The sequence below is a fragment of the Colobus angolensis genome, unplaced genomic scaffold (assembly GCF_000951035.1).
Source record: "Colobus angolensis palliatus isolate OR3802 unplaced genomic scaffold, Cang.pa_1.0 Scaffold229, whole genome shotgun sequence".
NCBI classification, from domain to species: Eukaryota; Metazoa; Chordata; class Mammalia; order Primates; family Cercopithecidae; genus Colobus; species Colobus angolensis.
The window spans coordinates 4856460-4877038 of NW_012115477.1; the positions used below are offsets into that span (position 1 = coordinate 4856460).

At 39.4% G+C, this 20579-nt stretch overlaps 1 protein-coding gene across 1 annotated transcript in view; it reads right to left on the minus strand.

The window, feature by feature from the left end:
* The window catches only part of RAPGEF5 (Rap guanine nucleotide exchange factor (GEF) 5), a 245155-nt gene that overhangs the window by 91403 nt on the left and 133173 nt on the right, over window positions 1-20579 (minus strand). Inside the window, exon 9 of the mRNA XM_011944171.1 lies at window positions 9580-9705. Within this exon, the coding sequence (XP_011799561.1) occupies window positions 9580-9705 (126 nt within the window). The remainder of the gene's footprint in view (window positions 1-9579; window positions 9706-20579) is intronic.

Genomic DNA, 20579 nt, shown 5'->3' on the forward strand with positions numbered 1-20579 from the left:
TCTCCCTCCCCCGTCCCCCATTTTTAGAGTTATACCTGAGTGTTGTTTTAATACTGAGATAATTTTTAGACATGTACTTCCAGATGGGTGTTTAATGAGAAGAACTGAATGATCCCATTTATTTTTTGGTGGCCAAATTGTTTGTGCCCACTTTCATGAGTCACTAATTTTCGATGGGCTAACTGCTAATAGGTAGAGTAGGAGCAGTTCAAAAGAAGTGTTGTATTTGTTAATAAGTTATTAACAAAATTGCTTCTGATTACAGAGGCTAAAAGGTATCTACTTTTACTAGAAGAATATTATCAGCGGAAATGTTTTAACATTTTCTTGGACCTAATGCACTTCCAACAGAACTAATGGTCATAGAATGTATTTTGCCCATTTTAGAGGAAACTGCTTATAATCCTATTTAGCAGGTGCCAGTTTTAGAAATAAAGATTTCCTTCCCCAAGCCATCGAGACACATGATATCTAAAGTTCTTTCTAATGCCTATGACTCTCAGAGGAAAACTCCAGACTACTCAGATCGATGGTGAAAAATAATGCATCATCACAAACCCCCAATTTGTAATAACAATAAGTTGACTGAATAGGGAGAAAGTGATAGCATCCATCAACCATAAAACTCACCCTGGGATTTTATTATGCATTGTGCCATTTGGGGAATATTAAGAATTCTTTATTCACAGGGGTGTCAACATAAAGCTTGTTCTACTTCTATAAATCCTAGCCAAGGCAAGATCATGAAAGGTTTTAAGAACTATCTGTATGAAGTACCATTCTCTCCTCTCTTTGATGATGGAGGGCAAAAATTTTACCTGGACACATTCCACCCCAACTCCCACCTCTGAGGTCACCCAGATATGCTTTATGACTCATTAAGTTTTTTGAGCCTTCTTGTGAATCCATACCTCCAAGCCACTTTCTGACATCTTAATTGTCTCATTATCACCCTTATTCTCTCCTATTATGTGTTTCTTGGATCTTGAGGTGCCCCTAATCCTTTACTCTGACTCACTTTGCCTCAGTCATGCCCAGTCATTCCTGGAACCTGAATAAAGAGGGCATTTACAAGGATTTGTTAAAATGGTTGAGCCTTGTTCACTTATGTACAAATGTGCAATAAATGAACATACATGCCATATCTTATTTCTCCATGTTTTTAAATGTAGGAGGGAAATGCTGGAAAAAGAGGGGAAAACTGCAAAATTCAAAAACCTATTCCAGTTAAACCTAAGTACTGCAACATTGACCTCTTCAGACCAAAACAATCATCCTTTTCGCTTCAAAAAGAGAGCAGATAATTTTATTACAAAAAATAAAGACAAATTTTTATGTAACAGCAAACAAGAACTTGGTCATGTTGTAAGTAAAATATGCATATTTAGCATGATTTATTAGAAAAAATGTACTGTACACTTGCCCACAGTCTGTTATGTTCTGTTATGATATTTTCAGCAATCTTCTATTTTTGCTATCTTAAAACAACATTTAGGACTGCTGGATGCCAGATGGAATTTTTCCTTTCCACCCACTTCCCACTGCAAAAGGAAAAAAAGGTTCTTTGCATCCTACATGGAGATCTTTTATAAATTCCTTTTCCTCATCTTTAGCAACCAAAGTATATGAATGACTCAGAAATCATCAAACTTTGGCTGAATCAATATAAGGCAAATATACAGCACAGTAAGTTGTATTTAAAGTGAACATATCTGCCTGTATGGTGTTTATTAACAAAAGATATTCACATTATGTGCATGCACAAAATTCATTTCAACAAAAATAGAACTGACTCCAAGTCAACTTTTAAAAGAAAAATGGTGATATAACAGTACATTTTAGGGAAAAGGTAATAAATTAGAAGTGAACTATCACTGGACATTCTGTCTTCACTGGAACTGAAGTCCCCTGACTTGGGCTGCCCACAGCAAATCCTTTGTATGTATGCTGGTTACTACTTAATATGAAATCGACAGGACTGTGAAGAAAGGGGGACCAGAAAGCTTTGAAGGAGTGAATGTGACCCATTCTCCTCCTTCAAATCTGTTCCCACATTGCAATGGAGGAATGTTAAAAATTTAAATCTAATCATTTTTCCCTCTTGCTTAAATTCTACAGAAGAGCTTGCTATTGCTCTTAGCACACAATGTTTGGATAAACCCACAGGTCCTGCATCCTCTAGCTCCTGTGCCTTCTTCACCTGGCCCTACCTCTCCCATCCACAGTCCACACTTAGGTTCCAGCTGGTTGGTTCTGCTTCTAAAGCTGCTCTCTTCTCCACATCAGGCCCTCATGTTATCACATGTGTTCTTTCCTCTGCCTGGAATACCAATCCCTCCTCACTTTTCATAGCTCTCCTGACCCTTCAGATTCTGTCTTTCTCTCAGGTAAATGTACATGACTCCCTAGACTAGCCAAGGTCCCTGTTAAACGCTTCCACAGCACGTGGATGTTGACCACACAGGTAAACTGTGAATTCAGTCTCTGAGTTTCTCACAGAGCATCAGCTGATGAGGTCAGAGATGTCGTAGGGCAGTCCTTTGGGAACCAAGCCACACTGTAAGTTGCTACCTATGTGTCTTTACTTCTTGATATCTCTTCTTTTTATTTTTCTAAACCTCAGTAGTACACAGTTATCATGAACAACTCTCCATCCGTCTGTGCATCCTTTCCCTAAACTTTTTGTCTTAAAGCATTCATTATAAACCCAAATAACACCAGCCTGGCAAAAGTTTCTAGTGTTGCCTGATCAGACACCAGTCTATATGGTAGTAACACTGTTATGTTAATGCAGATCAGGCCTTCTTGGGGGTAGAGAAGAAAAGAATATAAGGTCACCTGGGGTCTGGAGTGAGATATACCACTGGGGGAGGAGGGTGAGGGCAAAAAAACAATGACAAATAACCTATTTTTCAATCTTCACTTTAATGATTTTTCAACCATATTGCAGATGATATGGCTATTTTAATTTTACAAGAATTAGAACCTAATAGAGCTAGGAGTAGCATCTGTACAGCAGAGAATAAAAAGACCCTTTGATAACATGAGTTTGATAAATCAAACAAACTGAGCCAGTATCAATGTTCTTAATTGGGCCTTTTAAAATAAACTTGAGCACTTTAAAAAAATAGCATAATGACAAATTCCTCTCCAAAAATGCTCGAACTAATTTTTTTAAATGTTAGGACTTGCAGTGGGCTTCTTGTGAGAACCTAAAAATACAGCTAATGAGCAGATGGCTCCACCAGACAGCAGGAGCACACCACTGACTTCCACTGGCAGTTAACTGCTATTTTTCTGGAGGAAAAGCTAGAATTTAAAGAGCACACAGAGTGAACCAAACTTGTAAACCTTGTTCCTAAGTAAATGAGAAGAGCATGGTTTGCTGCAGTTGTGAAATGTGTTTGCCAGATTTTACTTTCCTCTAAATGTCTTATTTAGACACTTCATTAAATGCTGTCTTGAATGGTTAACTGTTTTCCATGTAGAAATTCTTTCCCCACCTAGACTGTAAACTTCTTGGAGGCAAGAACTAACTACTTCTACTTTTTTGTTACTCTGTGGCCATATTATTCCCTATTAAAAATGTACTATAATAACTCACTCCAGGAAGCCTAATTCCATACTTTAATACCAACCCAACACAAAGTCAGGATTTTGTTATTAAGAAAAATAAACTGGTTTCAATGAGGTGATTTCTCAGTTTATAATGAGGCAACTTAATGTATTATGAATTGCCTATTATACCCTAGTTCTGACTTTCAATTCTATTACAATAGTGTTACAAAGTTCTACTTCTCTTTAGTAAGTAGTTTCTTGGTTAAACTAAATACTGATAAACTTCAAATAATGCTGGGGATTCCTTGAAACTTTACTCACCTAGATGTATAATTATAAGTTTGAAAACAATGATAAAACCTCTTTTCCTTTTAGTAATTCATATAGCGTAAAAAGAAGATTTTCACCTTATATTTAACTGCTTAAAAAATACAGACAAAATGAAAGTTGGAAAAAGGTAGAGACCAACTTTTAATATGTAAAATAAGCGTGACAGCAGCCAGAATACTCCAAACCACTTCTCCCCTTGTAATCCTTAAACAAGGAACCCTTTGACGTAGGCAGAATTCCAGGATGAGGCTGCAGGAAACAGGGAAAAGGAAATTCCGGTTGAGGCTGAGTGATAGAGACCCTACCCTGGCAGCAGACTGTGCCAAGATGTAGTTTCAGAGTGTGCAAAATCCCCTTCCCACCCATCCATATTTCATGAGTGAATTAGAAAAGGGGAAGGAAGTAGGGTGGGTCCCCAGACTTAACAAAGGAACAGAAGAAAATGGGGTGGGGCAAGGGAGGGATACAGACAGGATCCCTAGGGAAAGTATTGCTGAACAAGGTTTTCACATACATTTTACAGTTACTGCTCATTTCTACAGTTGGAAGTCAGGAAGTCAGTTTAGGAGCTATTGTCGGTATTTCTAATCTACAATTTAATACACTACAAAGCATAAAATACATTTCAGGAAAAATACAGGCTCAGTTTTCTGGCAAATAGTGCAGCTATGGTCCTGAAAATAGGACCCACATCCATCTAGACACATACTTTGATGTAACTATTTTGCTGAAAATAAACTGTGAAGAGTTTATAAGCTTTTCAAATCTAAGTAACAACTGGGCAAGCACCTTTTCTTTTTCTGCATCCCTGCCCCCCACCCCCCATCCCTCCCTACGTATTCTTTCTGTCTCTGTCCTCCAGGGCTGCCCTCTGAGTGCATCCCCTCTTTCACAGGACTGCTGTGGTTCCGGTTACGTTGGTTTCCGGGCCACCTATCAGTCCTCACTCCAGTGATGAAGGCTGAAGGAAGACACCCTCCAGAGGCAATCAGACTTGAATTCACTCTGGGCCCAAGTCTGCTAAATCACTCTTCAGCTCCCTCACTATTCAGTCACTATTCAGTCAGACTGAAATAATATAATTTATCTCATGAAGGCCCTGCCTCAACCATCTTCCTTAGGAAAAGTTAGAAAACCAAATGCTCAGTCGGTCCTCATTATTTTTAGAATGAAGTAAAACTTCTCAGCTCTCAAAATCTTCCACAGTCTGGTCCCAATCTCATTTCTCATGAAATCTTCCTTCTCCTGCCTCCCCTCCCACACCCGCAACTCTTGGTATTCTGGTAACATGAAATGGTTTCAGAGTTCCAAAAAGCATCTAATATGTTGGTATCTCTGTGCATTTTCTAATGCTAGTCTTCCCACTAGGAATACTTTTCTTCAATGTGGATTCTTTAAATCCAACCCAAAACCTAATTGAAGGTCCAGGTCAAACTCTACTTCTGCCCTATATAAGAATCCTGCTTCCTCAGGTGTAAATTCTTCTTCAGACTCCTATGTGTCTCTCTTGGGATTCTCTTCACTGCTTTCTTGTATCTCAGCCATTTGTGCGGATATTTTTTCTCCACAACTAGACTATACTTCTTGAGGGCAGGAGCCACCATAGTTAGTCTGGCTCGTCTACGACATCGGCTTAAACAAAAGTTAGCGAATAAATGGATGACAGAGAGTATTCTAGAATAGAAGTATAGTAACACCAACTCAGACTACACAGATCAGGAGAGCAACCCTAAAATCCCAGTTAATTCTCAGGAAGGCACACATATTGCAGCAAATGCCAAAGCTCTGGCCAAATGTGTCAGTTTATTTGGGAGCTACCAGAGATTCTCTCTGTTTAAGGTATTTTCAAAGGGTTCTGGAATGAAAAGTTTGTGTTGTTCCCATAGTGTTTGCAAGAACCCCACCTAACAATTTGTCAGTGAGATAATACGAACATCTCAGCCACCTGAAGCAAACTGTAGGCAAACAAAGTAAGGTAAATGGCTTATGTAGCTTTCTGGCAAAGGTGGTAAGAAACAGAACATTCTTATGTCTGCCACTATACCAAAGAATCCTTCAAAATTGCTTACTATAAAACAGCATGCACATCCCCCATTACCAGTCACTGAATTCTGTCAGTTTTACTGTGTAAATGACTTTCCACATTTACTCCCTCCTCAGTTCTTATGGTCACTGCCCCAGTTCAGGCTAGCACCTCTTACCTGACTCACTACAGTAGCTTTCTAAAGGTTCTTTCCAACATTTCCCTCTTCTTCACTCAATTATTCCTCTAAAGCAATCCCAGAGAGATCTTACAAAGGCCACATCTGATCATGCCACTTCCCTTATTTGATGGCTTTCCTTTGCCAAAAGGCAAGTTTAAGCTCGTTAGGGTAGCTTACCAGTCTTTCATAATGGAATTTTAGGCTGATTCCCAGCCCACCCCTCTCCATTCCCTAGGAATCACCAGGACTGCAGTTATGTGTCTTTCCGTGGGCCTCTCTGCCTGAAATGCTGTTCCCTGCCTTCTTCTATGACCATTAGTCATTCTTCAGGGTCAAGCTCAAAAGTCCCCATCTGATAACACGTGTCCCTTCCTCTATTGGCACAGTCACAGAATTGAGGCTAGGAAATACAATGCCTACACAAGAGATAATTTCTTTAAAGAACCAACAGCTCAATGTTAACTCTACTATCATAATGTTTAGAAGACACAGCCAATTTCTTTCCCCTTCTGAAAGTCCTTCCATAATAATTTTCAACACATAGGAATGAGTGCTTGCTAACTGCGCCTACAGCTAGTTAATAGAAAATAGAAAAATGGAGTGCTTCCTGAGGAAGCCTGCGATAATTATACATTTAACTTTTTAAATTTCAGAAACACCTCAGCAAAAGCACAGAGTGAAGCATTTCTCTAATGGCATGCATTTATAATCACAGCATTTAGCAGTTAAGAAAACATTAGAGATGCCTACTGAGAAAGCTGTAATCCCCTTCAATTTGTAACAAGATGTACCAGCAACAAGGCTTTATTCTATCAAATTTATGTCTTTCCCCATGCAGTAGTGCTGCAAATTAGCTCTCTCTTTGGCATCTATGTGGCATTCTAGAACTGGAAAAGTAATGAAGGTTAGTCAAAAGGATGACTCAATAGGCAACTTGGGTTCTAACTCAAATTTTATCATGGTCGACTTAACTAGCTTTGGCCCAGGAATGGTGAATGAGGTCGATGAAGCATTTTAAAATCATAAAAGAAAGGAAATTTGTATGTAACTTCAGGGTTTGGTCATTATTGTTATAACAAGAAGAGGAAACTGCAGACCTAGGTTTACGTTAAGTAAACTGCAGTTTCCTCTGTCCATGCTGTGTGTCGGAACTGAGTTTCTATGAAGAGCAGACGACTGCTATTGTAAAGAAAGCGAGGACAGGAAAAATGAAAACGCTGCACTACCTTCATGAACACTGTGAGCTTAAGGGGTAAGCAAAGGTACAGGCACATCAAATGCCCCAGACATAAGACTGAAGTGAATTAGCAGGTGGTTTTTATTCCTAATAAATTACTGCAAAAAGTGTAAGCATCTAGTATCAAATAATTCGTTTAGAGGAGTGCTACATCAATATCAGTTTGGAGAGTTGAGAGATTCCACTGGTGTCATCCTGCAGAAGGGAGATGACAGAATGGCTTCGTTTGTAGTTATCACTAGAAAGAAAGATCCCTAATATTCCTTTCCTTATTTTAAGCTTCACAGGAACGTCTATATAGAAAAAGTTGTAATTCCAATATTACACAGCATCTTTCGTCTCAGAAACAAAAACGTTTCAGAGTTGTTAATGCACCCATTATATAACAGTCGCGCAAGAAGCAAAAAATGTTAGTGTCTATTTTACAAATGAAGTGAAGGTTTAAAGGTTACAGAGCATATAACCATAGCAAAGCTGCAAATCTTCAATCACTAAATTTCTGCCTCATGTTAAAAGCCTTTACAATGATCAGCCCCAAGTGTAGATTTCTATAGTTACAGATTTGAAGAGTATTATAATCTCATTGGCTGTGACTACTTATAATATTCTGGACTGAACTAAATATACAACAAAGACAACACACAGGTATCTTTTTAATAAGTGCAAAGTTGTTTTGTCATAAGCCTTAATCACAAGACTAAAGCTTATGATTTCTAACTTTGGTGAAGTGGTACCCTACTGTTCTACTGTTTGATTTTTAAAAGATCTTACCATACCTGAAGTTGTTACTGGTTTACTGCACCTAATTTGCAATCAGTTGTAAGATACAGCATTCATTTTAAGAACTATAAGGAAAGAGAAATGCTCACAATTAAACTATGACATGTTTTCATATCATCGATTGTTAAGACTACTGTGGGGAAAATGTGCATCTTGAAATCAATAAAATATGCCATATGAAAACTGTTGCTCATCTAATTAAAATGAATCAAAATGAAATTTTTTGAAAAATTTAAGCTGTACACTAGGATATTCAAATATCCTAAGGACACAGCAGAGGTTAGGAGTCAGTCTATCATATAGTCAAACTTCAGGGTGCTTTTAACAACTTGAAAAGGTGCTAAATTTTTCAATAGTTTCAAGCAAAGTGAAGGTTGCCTGAGACCTATATCCACCCTTAAAGTCAATAGTCACCTCTGAAACAGTTCAATCACAAAGCTTTGAAACTGCCTAATTATTCTCTTTCTTGAGATACCAACTGTTACAATTCGACGTCTCACTGTTAGAGAAGTGCTGTGTTATTAAATTAAGCAGCCAGCCAGCCTTGAGCATCTTACCTCCTCTCCTTCTCAGTAAAACCCTGCCATTTGTATTAATAGACTTGGAGCAGAAAAAGCATGAAGCAATGTTTTCCCCCCTGGAAAGGGCTGAAATAAAATCTCAAGGAAAAACAAAAGTCAGAGAATGACACACGTATAAGCACAGAGGAATGTTCCCCTTCATGAGCAATCCTGGATGGTGCAGCACTGAGAGTGAAGTCTTACAACCAACAACAACCAAGTCAACAGATAACAATGTGTGGCACAAGAAAGTGGTCCCATTGTCTTCTCAGCATGACAGCAGCATTCTCAGTTCTAAGGCTCAATCTGAATAACTGCTTTCAGGAGGACCAAGCGGAACGTCCCTTTCCTCCAGCTTTAACTGTATTCAAACAATATAACTCTTGTTGGAACACAAGCCTTCATAAGATACTGGGAAAACTCCCTTCTGACCCTCCCACTTGGTGAGAGCATCTATAATCTGTTTTTGTGTTTTTATCTATTTCTAGTGACTTAGGACACATTCATTTGGCAACTAGATCCACCTCTGTACTAAACATAAAAATATGTTGAAATGTTTTTTCAAAATTCATATTCTACAAACTATACGATAAGGCAAAACTTCCAAAATCAAACTTGAAAGCCACCCAAGCAGGATCATAAATAGATAAGGATTCATATCTGCTTAAATGTATTCTCATATTTCTACACAATTTACTTATGAGAAGAGTCTCTTATAAATCCAGTGTCATAAGCCACTTGCTTAGAACTATGAGCGCTGTCATTTTTACTAAGGAGGATGCTCTTGGGGGGAAAAAACCCCCAAAACCTAAAGAATTTAAAATTAAATAGTCTTTCGTTCAAACATGCAATCAGGCAGAAACATTTTCCACCCCTTCAAACCTGCATCCCCAAGAGGCAAAAGGCTTACGTGTTCAGACTTCTCCTGTTCTTTTTTGTCCGTCTGCAAAAACTGATAGTTTTCTTTTGCCAGCTTCTGAACTAGTTCAATTCGTCCGATTTCATCTCTTTCTTGAAGCTTGCACATCACCCCTGCCTTAAGAGTTGGAGAAAAAGCGAAGATATACTTAAAACCACAGTCCCAGGACATGACACCACCGCAAAGTTCACCTTATAATAAGCTCATCTTTTCCACCGCCTGGATTAAATCATGGTCTTGGGAAAATATTTTGCCTTTCAAAAACTGAAGTTACATTATTATAATCTAGGAGCACCATGCCAAAAGACTTAAAGTTGAGTCTGCATATCACTCTACTTTAAGAGCAAACTAAATCATTTGCTACTAAGTGTGCGCCTGATAGGCTCCTGTTTGTTTGTTCCTGACAGCCTGTTTCCTGTTACATAAGCAAAGCCTAGCAAGAGGTTAAAAACTCATGGGAAAGTTAGCCAGGAACCACACTGGTGAAAGGGCGAAGTGATACAGAGCCCTAAAAATAACAGTATACAACACCCCAATTCTTTAGCCCCACAACAAATTATTCCATATGTAAATAAACCCTTAACAAGAAGATCACAAGATAAATTTTTTCACAATTGGAAAATTACTATGGGGCATCAGTAAAATACCACTAATAGTGCATAAAAGATGGTGAAATATTTTGCTAAAAATAAGGGATTGGAAAAAGAAAGCTCGAAATTTCCTTCCTTGGGGTTTGGAAATGATCCATAAAGCATCATATTTTACATTAGGTCAAAGTGCCTAAATAATAATGGAGGAGGGAGGTGAATCTAAGACTTTGAAATAGGAAAAAGAAAAAAGTTCATTCTAACACACTAATTATGAAGTGTTTCTGCTCAAATTCTTTCCAAAATGGTTCATACTGACATACCAAGACATGATCTAATAAAGAAATCCAAAGTTATACTTGGCAGAAGCAGTCAAAACTATGGAATCCGTTTTCCTCAACATAACCTACAGGATTTGAATATACTCCATAACATGACCAAATACAGCAAAGGGGCCGGCGAAGAATCCAAACTTCATGATCTTAACGGTTTGTGCTAAAGATACCCATGTTGTTGAGTGGGCAGCAGAGAAATGGAACCATCGCTGCAAAGCAATGACTAACTCTTTATTCCCAGGGGCTGTGGTATCTCTTTAACTAGCAGTTTGTCCAACTAGGAAGGAAATAAACAAAAAATTTCTGAAGTGGCCCATATCACAGACTCCTAGAGGACAGCAAGTGGAATTCCTCCACCGAAGTCAGAGATTTTTACAACATCCTCACAAGTGGCTTTTCAGTTCCTTTCTAAAGTTTCCTTGGACAGGGACCTAAGTTTATCTTAAGACAGTCTGTACTCTGTTGGATAGCCAGGCTTGTTGGAAAGTCCCTTACTCTTATCACACTAGACAAAACTGAAACCATTTAACTTCAATCCGTGAGGACTAGTTTTGCCTTTTAAAGCAATGGAAAGTAGGCCTATTCTTTATACAATGTGACAATCTTTCAAATATTTAAATACAAACTATTGCGGGAAGTCAGGGACCCCGAACGGAGGGACCGACTGAAGCCACGGCAGAAGAACATAAATTGTGAAGATTTCATGGACATCTATTAGTTTCCTAAATTAATACTTTTATAATTTCTTACACCTGTCTTTACTGTAATCTCTGAACATAAATTGTGAAGATTTCATGGACACCTATCACTTCTCCAATGAATATCCTTGTGATTTCCTATGCCTGTCTTTACTTTAATCTCTTAATCCCATCATCTTCTTTGTAAACTGAGGAGGATGAACGTCGCCTCAGGACCCTGTGATTGTATCAACTGCACAAATTGTTTGCAGAGCACCTGTGTTTGAACAACATGAAATCTGGGCATCTTGGAAAAAAAAAAAAGAACAGGGTAACAGCGATGTTCAGGGAACAAGAGAGGTAACTGAACTGGCCACTGGTGAGCCAGACAGAACACAGCTATATTTCTCCTCTTTCATAAGCAAATAGGAGAAATATCGCTGAATTCTTTTTCTCAGCAAGGAACATCCCAGAGAAAGACAATGCGCCCTGAAGGTAGGTTTATAGATGGCCCCTTTTTAAGACGTCTTGTCTTTTATGGTTGAAGCCGAAGGGATGAAATCAGCCCCGGTCTCCTATAGCGCTCCCAAGCTTATTGGGACGAGGAAAATTCCCACCTAATAAATTGTGGTCAGACAGGTTATCTGCTCTCAAACCCTATTTCCTGATAAGATGTTATCAATGACAATGCGTGCCCCGAAACTTCATTAGCAATTTTAATTTCACCTCATCTGGTGGTCCTGTGATCTCACCCTGCCTCCATTTGCTTTGTGATATTTTATCACCTTGCAAAGTATGTGATCTCTGTGACCCACACCCTATTCGTGCACTCCCTCCCCTTTTGAAAATCACTAATAACAACTTGCTGGTTTTACAGCTCGGGGAACATCACAGATCCTGCCGACATGTGATGTCTCCACTGGACACCCAGCTTTAAATCTCTCTCTCTTGTGCTCTTTCCCTTTATTTCTCAACCCAGCTGAGACACTTAGGAAATAGAAAAGGACCCACATTAAACATTGGGAGTGGGTTCTCCCGATAACAAACATTTATAATATTCTCATTTTAATATTCTCCAGATATATATCTGATATGGTTTGGCAGTGTCCCCCTCCCAAATATCATCTTGAATTGTAGTTCCCATAATCCCCACATGCTGTAGGAGGAACCAGGAACAGGTAATTTAATCATAGGGGCAGGATTATCCAGTGCTGTTCTCGTGGTAGTGAATAAGTCCCATGAGGTCTGATGGTGTTATGAAGGGGACCTCCCCTGCACAAGCTCTCTTGCCTGCCACCATGTAAGACATGCCTTTGATCTTCCTTCGCCTTTTGCCATGATTGTAAGGCCTCCCTAGCCATGCTGAACTATGAGTCAATTAAACCTCTTTCCTTTATAAATTACCCAATTTCAGGTATGTCTTTATTAGCAGCAAGAGAGCAGACTAATACAATATCCCTAGTTCCCTAAATTATTTTATTCATTCATTCACTCAACAGAGTAAAGGATTTATTTGAGCAAGAACCTACTATAAGTCTGAGAATATGGTAGTGAACATTAAAAAAAAAAAACAAAGTTCTGGCTGGGCATGGTGGCTCATGCCTGTGATCCCAGCACTTTGGGAGGCTGAGGAGGGTGGATCACCTGAGGTCAGGAGTTCGAGACCAGCCTGGCCAACATGGTGAAACCCCATGTCTACTAAAAATTCAAAAAATTAGGCAGGCTTGGTGGTGTGCACCTGTAATCCCAGCTACTAGAGGGGCTGAGGCATGAGAATTGCTTGAACCCGGAGGTAGAGGTTGCAGTGAGCCAAGATCACACCACTGCACTGGACGACAGAGCAAGAGTCCATCTCAAAACAAAAACAAAAATAAAGTTCCTTACATCATGGAGCATACATTCGTAATGTAACATACCAATAGGAAATACTGCATGGTAATATATGACAGAAAAAACAATGAAGCAGGGTAAGGGGACAGAGAAATAATTGAAGGCATTATTAAGATAAAAATGTCAAGGAAGGGTTTTCTAGTAAAATGACATCTGAATGGTAACCTAAAGGAAATGAGGAAGAGGTGATGTGCATATCCAGAAGGAAGTGTGTTTTGGGCAGAGGAACAGCAAGTACAAGGGCCCTAATGCTCAAGTGTGTTGGCACGCTCAAGGATAGGCAGAGACAGCAGCAGGGCTAGAAGAGAGCTGTAAGCAGTAGACTGGTGGCACTGGTTGAGAGGCAATGTAGGAGCCCAACACACAATTTCCTTATAGGCTGTATAAGGAGTTTGGATTCTTTTTCTGTATACGACAGAACTTTGGAAGGTTTTGAACAGAGAATTGGCAAAATATGATTGACATTTTAGCAGGATCATTGTGTGTCCTCGGTTGGACTGGGGGAACTAGTTGATGCTAAAAGACCAGTTAGGAGCCTGGTTTTCACAAAAGACATGGCTTGGAACTTGTGCTAGTGGTGAAGATGGTACATGTGGTTCTAACCACTGGAGATATTTCAAAGGTAGAGCCAGCAGATTTTGCTGTTTGGGAGTCTCCAAAATATTTGGCCGGAGTAACTGGAAGGATGGAGTTGTCATGGGGGATGTAGGGGTTGGTCTGGGAAGGAAAATGGCTATTTGACATCCAAGTAGAATTGCTGGGTTGGAAGTCTGGAGGTTCAGGGGAAGTCCAGGCTGAAGATACGAATTCCAGAGTCATCAGAGTACAGATGGTATTCCTCTGGTTTTACCAATGGAATGGTGTAAATCCAGGAATGGTGTAAATCCAGGAGTCTAGTGTTTTGATACTGGGAAGATGAGGAGTAATCAATCAGAAAAGGAGACTGGGGAGGAGTGTCTCCAAGAAGAGAATCTGGAGAGTAGCAAAGCTGTTTCAAGGAGGAAGGAATGAAAAACTCTATCAAATGTTGCTGAAACGTCAAACAAGATGGGCCCAAAATAACTGATGCTGAATTTGACAAAAGTAATTGGTAACTTTGAGTGGAGCAATTTCTGTTTGAACTGATAGCGACAAAAGCTTTATTAGCACGGGTTCAACAGTAAATAGGACACAACTCTTCCAAAGAGATTTGTGACAAGAAATGAGGCACTAGCTGAAAACTGTCCTTGAAGAGAGTTTCGCTTGCTTATTTGCTTTAACATGAGGGCTATTCCGGGATGTTTACCTTTATTAGAATTCCAGTAGAGAGCAAAATTTGATGATGCAGGAGGGAGAAGGGGGCATTTTCAAGAGTAAGTTTCTTGAGTAGGAAAGAGAAGATAAAGATCTACTCTCAGAAAGAAATATGAATATAAATATTTCATCCAGTGAAACAGGAGCGACAGTGAAATACAGGGGTAAATATGCAGGTACGTTGGCATATTTGGTGGTAGGGACATGCAGAAATTCCTTTCTGAAGGCTTCTATTTCCCAGAAAAATAAGAAGTGAGTTATTATCTGAAAAAAAGAAATTGTGGGGAGATGCTGCTGGAGGCATAAGAAAAGAAGGCACGTTAATAGTCATTCAGGTTACAAGCACTGTGAAACCATTGTGTAAAGGGCCAGACAGTAAATATTCTAGGCTTTGTAGGTCATGGGGTGTCTGTTGCAACTGCCCAATTCTCCAAGAGATAATACATAAATGAATGAGCACAGCTACATTCCAATGACATTTTATTTATAAAAACAAGCAGTAGGCTGTGGTTTGTCAACTCCTGGCCTAAGAGAAGGGGAAACTGGGCAAGGGAAGTAGAATAAAGACTGCCAAGCACTACTAAAGGCCCACTTGATTTTATTTTTAGATCCTTTTATGCTCCTAGCCATCCTCCTTAGGGCAGATTTCTGTTTGTCAGGATTTTAATGCAGTCCATAATCTGAGACAATGGTAAATATATGGGCCTATCATTAAGATGCTCTTTTAATCTATACTAAGGAGGGTAAAAAAGTTTCAATGGTATTATAAAATAACTATGAAGGCAGGGAAATTGGGGCAATTTCTAGTTACAAATAAACATTCTTTAAATGTTTTGACACTTAAATACGTTTCTATTATCTAAAAAATTCATGTACATCAACCAGCGAGGATTTCTTATCTCTCCTTCCATTTCATCTGCACAGTATTTACTATACTGTCCTGGCGGTGGAGGGAGGATGCTAATAACCCTCCAAAATGCCAACCTGGAAACCTGTTCTGTGATTTAATCAGTGGTGTGATGGATTTAGCCCTGATCTTGCTCTGCTCCCCAGTATGGCCCTCCCGTACAAAAGACAGCATGTGGTGAATGGAGGCCCAGGCAGTGGTGGGACACAGTTGAGAGTACTGGGCAGCTATAACTAACTCATCACCACAGGGAGCCTGTTCCCTCCTTTCACCAGCACTGGCTCCAAAGCAACTCAGCTAAGCTCCCACAGACTCAATCTGGAGATAAAGTCTGTCCTTCTATCTGTAGGTCCCAGATACAGTGTTGTTGTTGTTTTTTTTTAATCAGCTGATTACAGCATCATCAATAAAAGGCTGAAATTAAAGAGAGGAAATTTAAGAGGTCTTCACTATTTTTTAGATTTCTGTATGAACATGATTTTTCAAGGAACTCTAAACATTTTTCACATATGATTAGAATCCTAAATATAAACTTTTCTCTCAGCCAAGTGCAGTGGCACATGCTTATAATCCCTGTGTTTTGGGAGGCCAAAGCGGGAGGACTGCTTGAGCCCAGGAGTTAGAGGCTGCAGTGAGCTATGATCACACCAATGCACTCCAGCCTGGGCAAAAGAGTGAGACTCTGTCTCTCTCTAAAAATAATAATCATATGTAAATAAAATGAAGTTTCCTTTCAGGAGGAAACATTTTCATTACAACCAGATACTTGGGCCCACGAAGCAAATATGTACTTTAAAGGCAAAATGCTCTTACTTTTTAAAATGGGCTTCAGACTAATTTATTTCTTTAATTCCACATCTTATAATTAAAGAGAGAATATTGCTGTTTTGATTTTCTGGTTTCCAAATAACTTCTAGGTGCAGTTTCACAAGGTAATCAATTCTATAGCATTCCTTACATAACAACTATCAAAAAATACTTTCAAGGAGGTTATGAATGCTTCTTCATTCACTGGGAGACTTTAAGTCCACATATCCCAGATGATTTATAAGGCAGTGCTATGTGGAAGCATCATGCCAAACTAGATGTTCCTCAGGGTCCCTTTCAGAGCTCCATAATTTAGTGACTTAATTCAAGAAATCCATGAATTTGTTAATATATTGTGGGAGCTTTGTTATGGCAGGAGAAGCAAGATAACTAACGGTCCTTGATCTAAACTTTCACATCCCTGGTCTATTGAATTTCTCTATGTAAAATTAATTATAAACAATTTACCTAACACTGCTAAGCCAGAAAAAAATAAAAGATTAATGTATAACTGTCAGAGAGTTATTTAAGAGATTTCAAGGTCTGTTTTGAAAAAAAATCTCCATAATGTATAATTAAAGCTAGTCATAGGATTTTCAGCCTTTGAGAAGAGAAATGTTATGAATGTAAATGAAAACCTGTTTCCTTTATAAATGGAGTCATAAAAATGTTGGGTCCATCCCCTCAATGGCAGAATGAAGCATGGACAAGATTCCCGTGGGAAAAGTCACAGGGATGATAAATGAGCATCTTACTGGGACAAAAGCACAGTTCTTTGTATTAAAACATTCTCTGCATTATCTTAACTTTAACAACCACTTTTTCTAAAACACCTAGGTAAAACATCATGCAAAAATTGCTTATCAAGGTCAGGGAAACCAGAAAGAAAGAGTCCACCTTTCATGAAAGCACTTCTGCAATAACAGAATGCTATTCAGTTCAAATTCAGGGTGTTCAGATAAATTCTTATTAATTACTACATAATATCTTAATTTCATTAAAAATTAAGCCGGCCGGGCGCGGTGCCTCAAGCCTGTAATCCCAGCACTTTGGGAGGCCGAGGCGGGCGGATCACGAGGTCAGGAGATCGAGACCATCCTGGCTAACATGGTGAAACCCCGTCTCTACTAAAAAAATACAAAAAACTAGCCGGGCGAGGTGGCGGGCGCCTGTAGTCCCAGCTACTCGGGAGGCTGAGGCAGGAGAATGGTGTAAACCCGGGAGGCGGAGCTTGCAGTGAGCTGAGATCCGGCCACTGCACTCCAGCCTGGGCGACAGAGCGAGACTCCGTCTCAAAAAAAAAAAAAAAAAAAATTAAGCCTAGAAGTTCATATAATTTTTTTGCTATTTTAAACAGAAATATAAATGACAGAATAAAACACTAATGAGCTTAGATGATATATGATTCTATTGTATGCACCTTATTTTCTTTCTTTCTTTCTTTCTTTATTTATTTATTTATTTATTTTTTGAGATGGAGTCTTGCTCTGTCGCCCAGGCTGGAGTGCAGTGGCGCAATCTCCGCTCATTGCAAGCTCCACCTCCCGGGTTCATGCCATTCTCCTGCCTCAGCCTCCCGAGTAGCTGGGACTCCAGGCGCCCACCACCATGCCCAGCTAATTTGTTTGTATTTTTAGTAGAGACGGGGGTTTCACAGTGTTTGCCAGGATGGTTTTGATCTCCTGACCTTGTGATCTGCCCACCTCGGCCTCCCAAAGTGCTGGGATTACAGGTGTGAGCCACCGTGCCCGGCCATATGCACCTTATTTTCAAAACAGAAAAGATTAAGAATTCTTTTCCAGGAAAATTCAGAAGACAGTTCATAGTCAAAAAATAATAATAATTTTAGGGCAACAAATATTCATTTTCTCAAATTTCTTCAGAGAAAAAAGACTATGAAAAAGCTCTCCCTGTTATGGATAGAAGAATATGCCCCTTGAGAACTGGGAAAAGAACTACAAAGCATCAACAGTGAGAAATGTACCTAACTGAAAGTGTGATGGTCAAGGCAGGTAAGGAATCCCTAGGGAGTCACTGGTATGGGCCTCAAACACCATGCTGGGGTATCATGGAGATTTAGAAATCATTTCATAATTCCTAGCCCTTCACTGTCCAGGTAAGGCAATGGACATTCAGTTTCTCTGGCCCTACTCCTTTGTGGAATTCCTTGTGTTAAAACATCACCTTTGTATAGGATGGACAGACCCATCCTATAGAAATACTGTGTAATGCTGCATCCTGCCAGAGCATGATGAGAGCCAGGAATAAGACAGAAACCACACTAACATGAAATTTATGCTGTTCTTCCCCTCAAGTACTTTCTTAATCTTTCGTATTTAGAAAATTATCCCTTCTGATTAAAATCAAAATACAGCGTTATAAATTTACATAATATATAGTATTATAAATTTAGATAATTGATAAAGTAAGGAGTTCATTCATTTCACATACTTGATTCCTTTAATGTTCAGACTAAAGTAGGGAGGCCACCAATATTTTCTCTTGTTTTGACCTAAGAGAAATTACAGCTCAGACTTGTGTATACATTCTTGACCACACTGGTAAGCAGGGCAGCAAAGTTAAAAAAATAATTAAAAAGTTAAAAAAGAGAATAAGCAAACTCAAATAATATCAAACATAAAAGATTTAACAGCATAATCAATTTTCTTTGACAGTCTTAAATAAGTTTTTTAGTATACATATTTTTAAAGTTATAATCTACTGATAAATTAGTTACCAAATATTTAGCAGTGAATTTGTATAATTAATTATCACTTAATAATAGAATGATTGATTCAAATGGAGGATAGGAGACAATGAAAACAGTCACTGAATCCAGTGGCCAATGGCTAATGGAACAAAGCAAGAATTTCCAAAGTTCAACACATTATAAATTACTCAAGGCCAAGTATGGTGGCTCACGTCTGTAATCTCAGTACCTTGGGAGGCTGAGGTGGGCAGACTGCTTGAACCCAGGAGTTTGAGGTCAGCCTGGGCAACATAGCAAAACCCTGTCTTTACAAAAAATACAAAAAATTAGCCAGATGTGGTGGTGTGCACCTGCTGTTTCAGCTACTCAAGAGGCTGAGGTGGGAGGATCACTTGAGCCCAGGAGGTTGAGGCTGCAGTGAGCTGTGATCATGCCACTCCATTCCAGCCTGGGTGACAGAGTGAGACCTTGTCTCAATCAATCAATCAATCAATCAATTAATAACTAATTAAAGATCTCACTAGAATTCTTAAAAGCTAGAACCAGACAAATTTTCAGTACATTTTGACAAAGATTCTTAAATCCTTTTATCCTATAATAGAGTGAAGGGACTAGAATATTTTGTGTCTGTAAAGATACCATCTGGCAGAGAGTAATGCTGCAACTTGGCCCAGTTAGATACTTTAAATATTCCAACCAAAGGTACAAGAACTTCCAACCAAAAAGCAATGAGATGGATGGTCAGAGTGACAATAACTGACAGAGGCTGACTTTGTTGGGTGCTTACTGTGTGTCAGGCGCTGTTCTAACTGCTTCACATGTAGTCGTTCAATCTTCAGAACAATCTAACAATTATTTCCATTTTACAAAGGTTAGAAAGGCAGTTTGCACAGCTGTTTAAAGCAAGGACATCAGCACCAGACTGCCCTGGTTTGAGACCTGACCCCATCCCTTACCGGCACATCTATAAAGTGGTGGTAATTAAACTACCTATCCTGGAGGGTTTGCTGTGAGGTTTAAATACATTAATAAAAACAAAGAGCCTTAGAGGGTCTAATATATATGAAGTGCTGCCCAAATGTTATTGTTAAGTGTAATAATACTGCTCCCAGTATTATTACAGAAAAGAAGGATAGGAGCACAAGAGAGTTAACTTGCCCAAGGTTTTTTTGTTTTTTGTTTTTTTTTGAGATGGAGTCTCGCCCTGTCACCCAGCTGGAGGGCAATGGCACAATTTCGGCTCACTGAAACCTCCGCCTCCCGGGTTCAAATGATTCTCCTGCTTCAGTCTCCCTAGTAGCTGGGATTATAGGTGCCCGCTACCACGCCCAGGTAATTTTTGTATTTTTAGTAGTGACGGGGTTTCACCGTGTTGGCCAGGCTGCTCTCGAACTCCTGACCTAAGGTGATCTGCCCGCCTCAGCCTCCCAAAGTGTTGGGATTACAGGTGTGAGCCACCATGCTCGACCCGATTTGCATTTTCTAGAGCAGGGGTTGGCAAATGTTTTTTGTAAAGGGCCAAATAGTAAATATTTTAGGTGTCGTACGACAACAGATAAATATTAGTATATTATGGCCGGGCGCAGTGGCTCACGCCTGTAATCCAGCACTTTGGGAGGCTGAGGAGGGCAGATCATGAGGTCAAGAGATCAAGACCATCCTGGCCAACAAGGTGAAACCCCATCTCTATTAAAAATATAAGGCCGGCCGGGCGCGGTGGCTCAAGCCTGTAATCCCAGCACTTTGGGAGGCCGAGACGGGCGGATCACAAGGTCAGGAGATCGA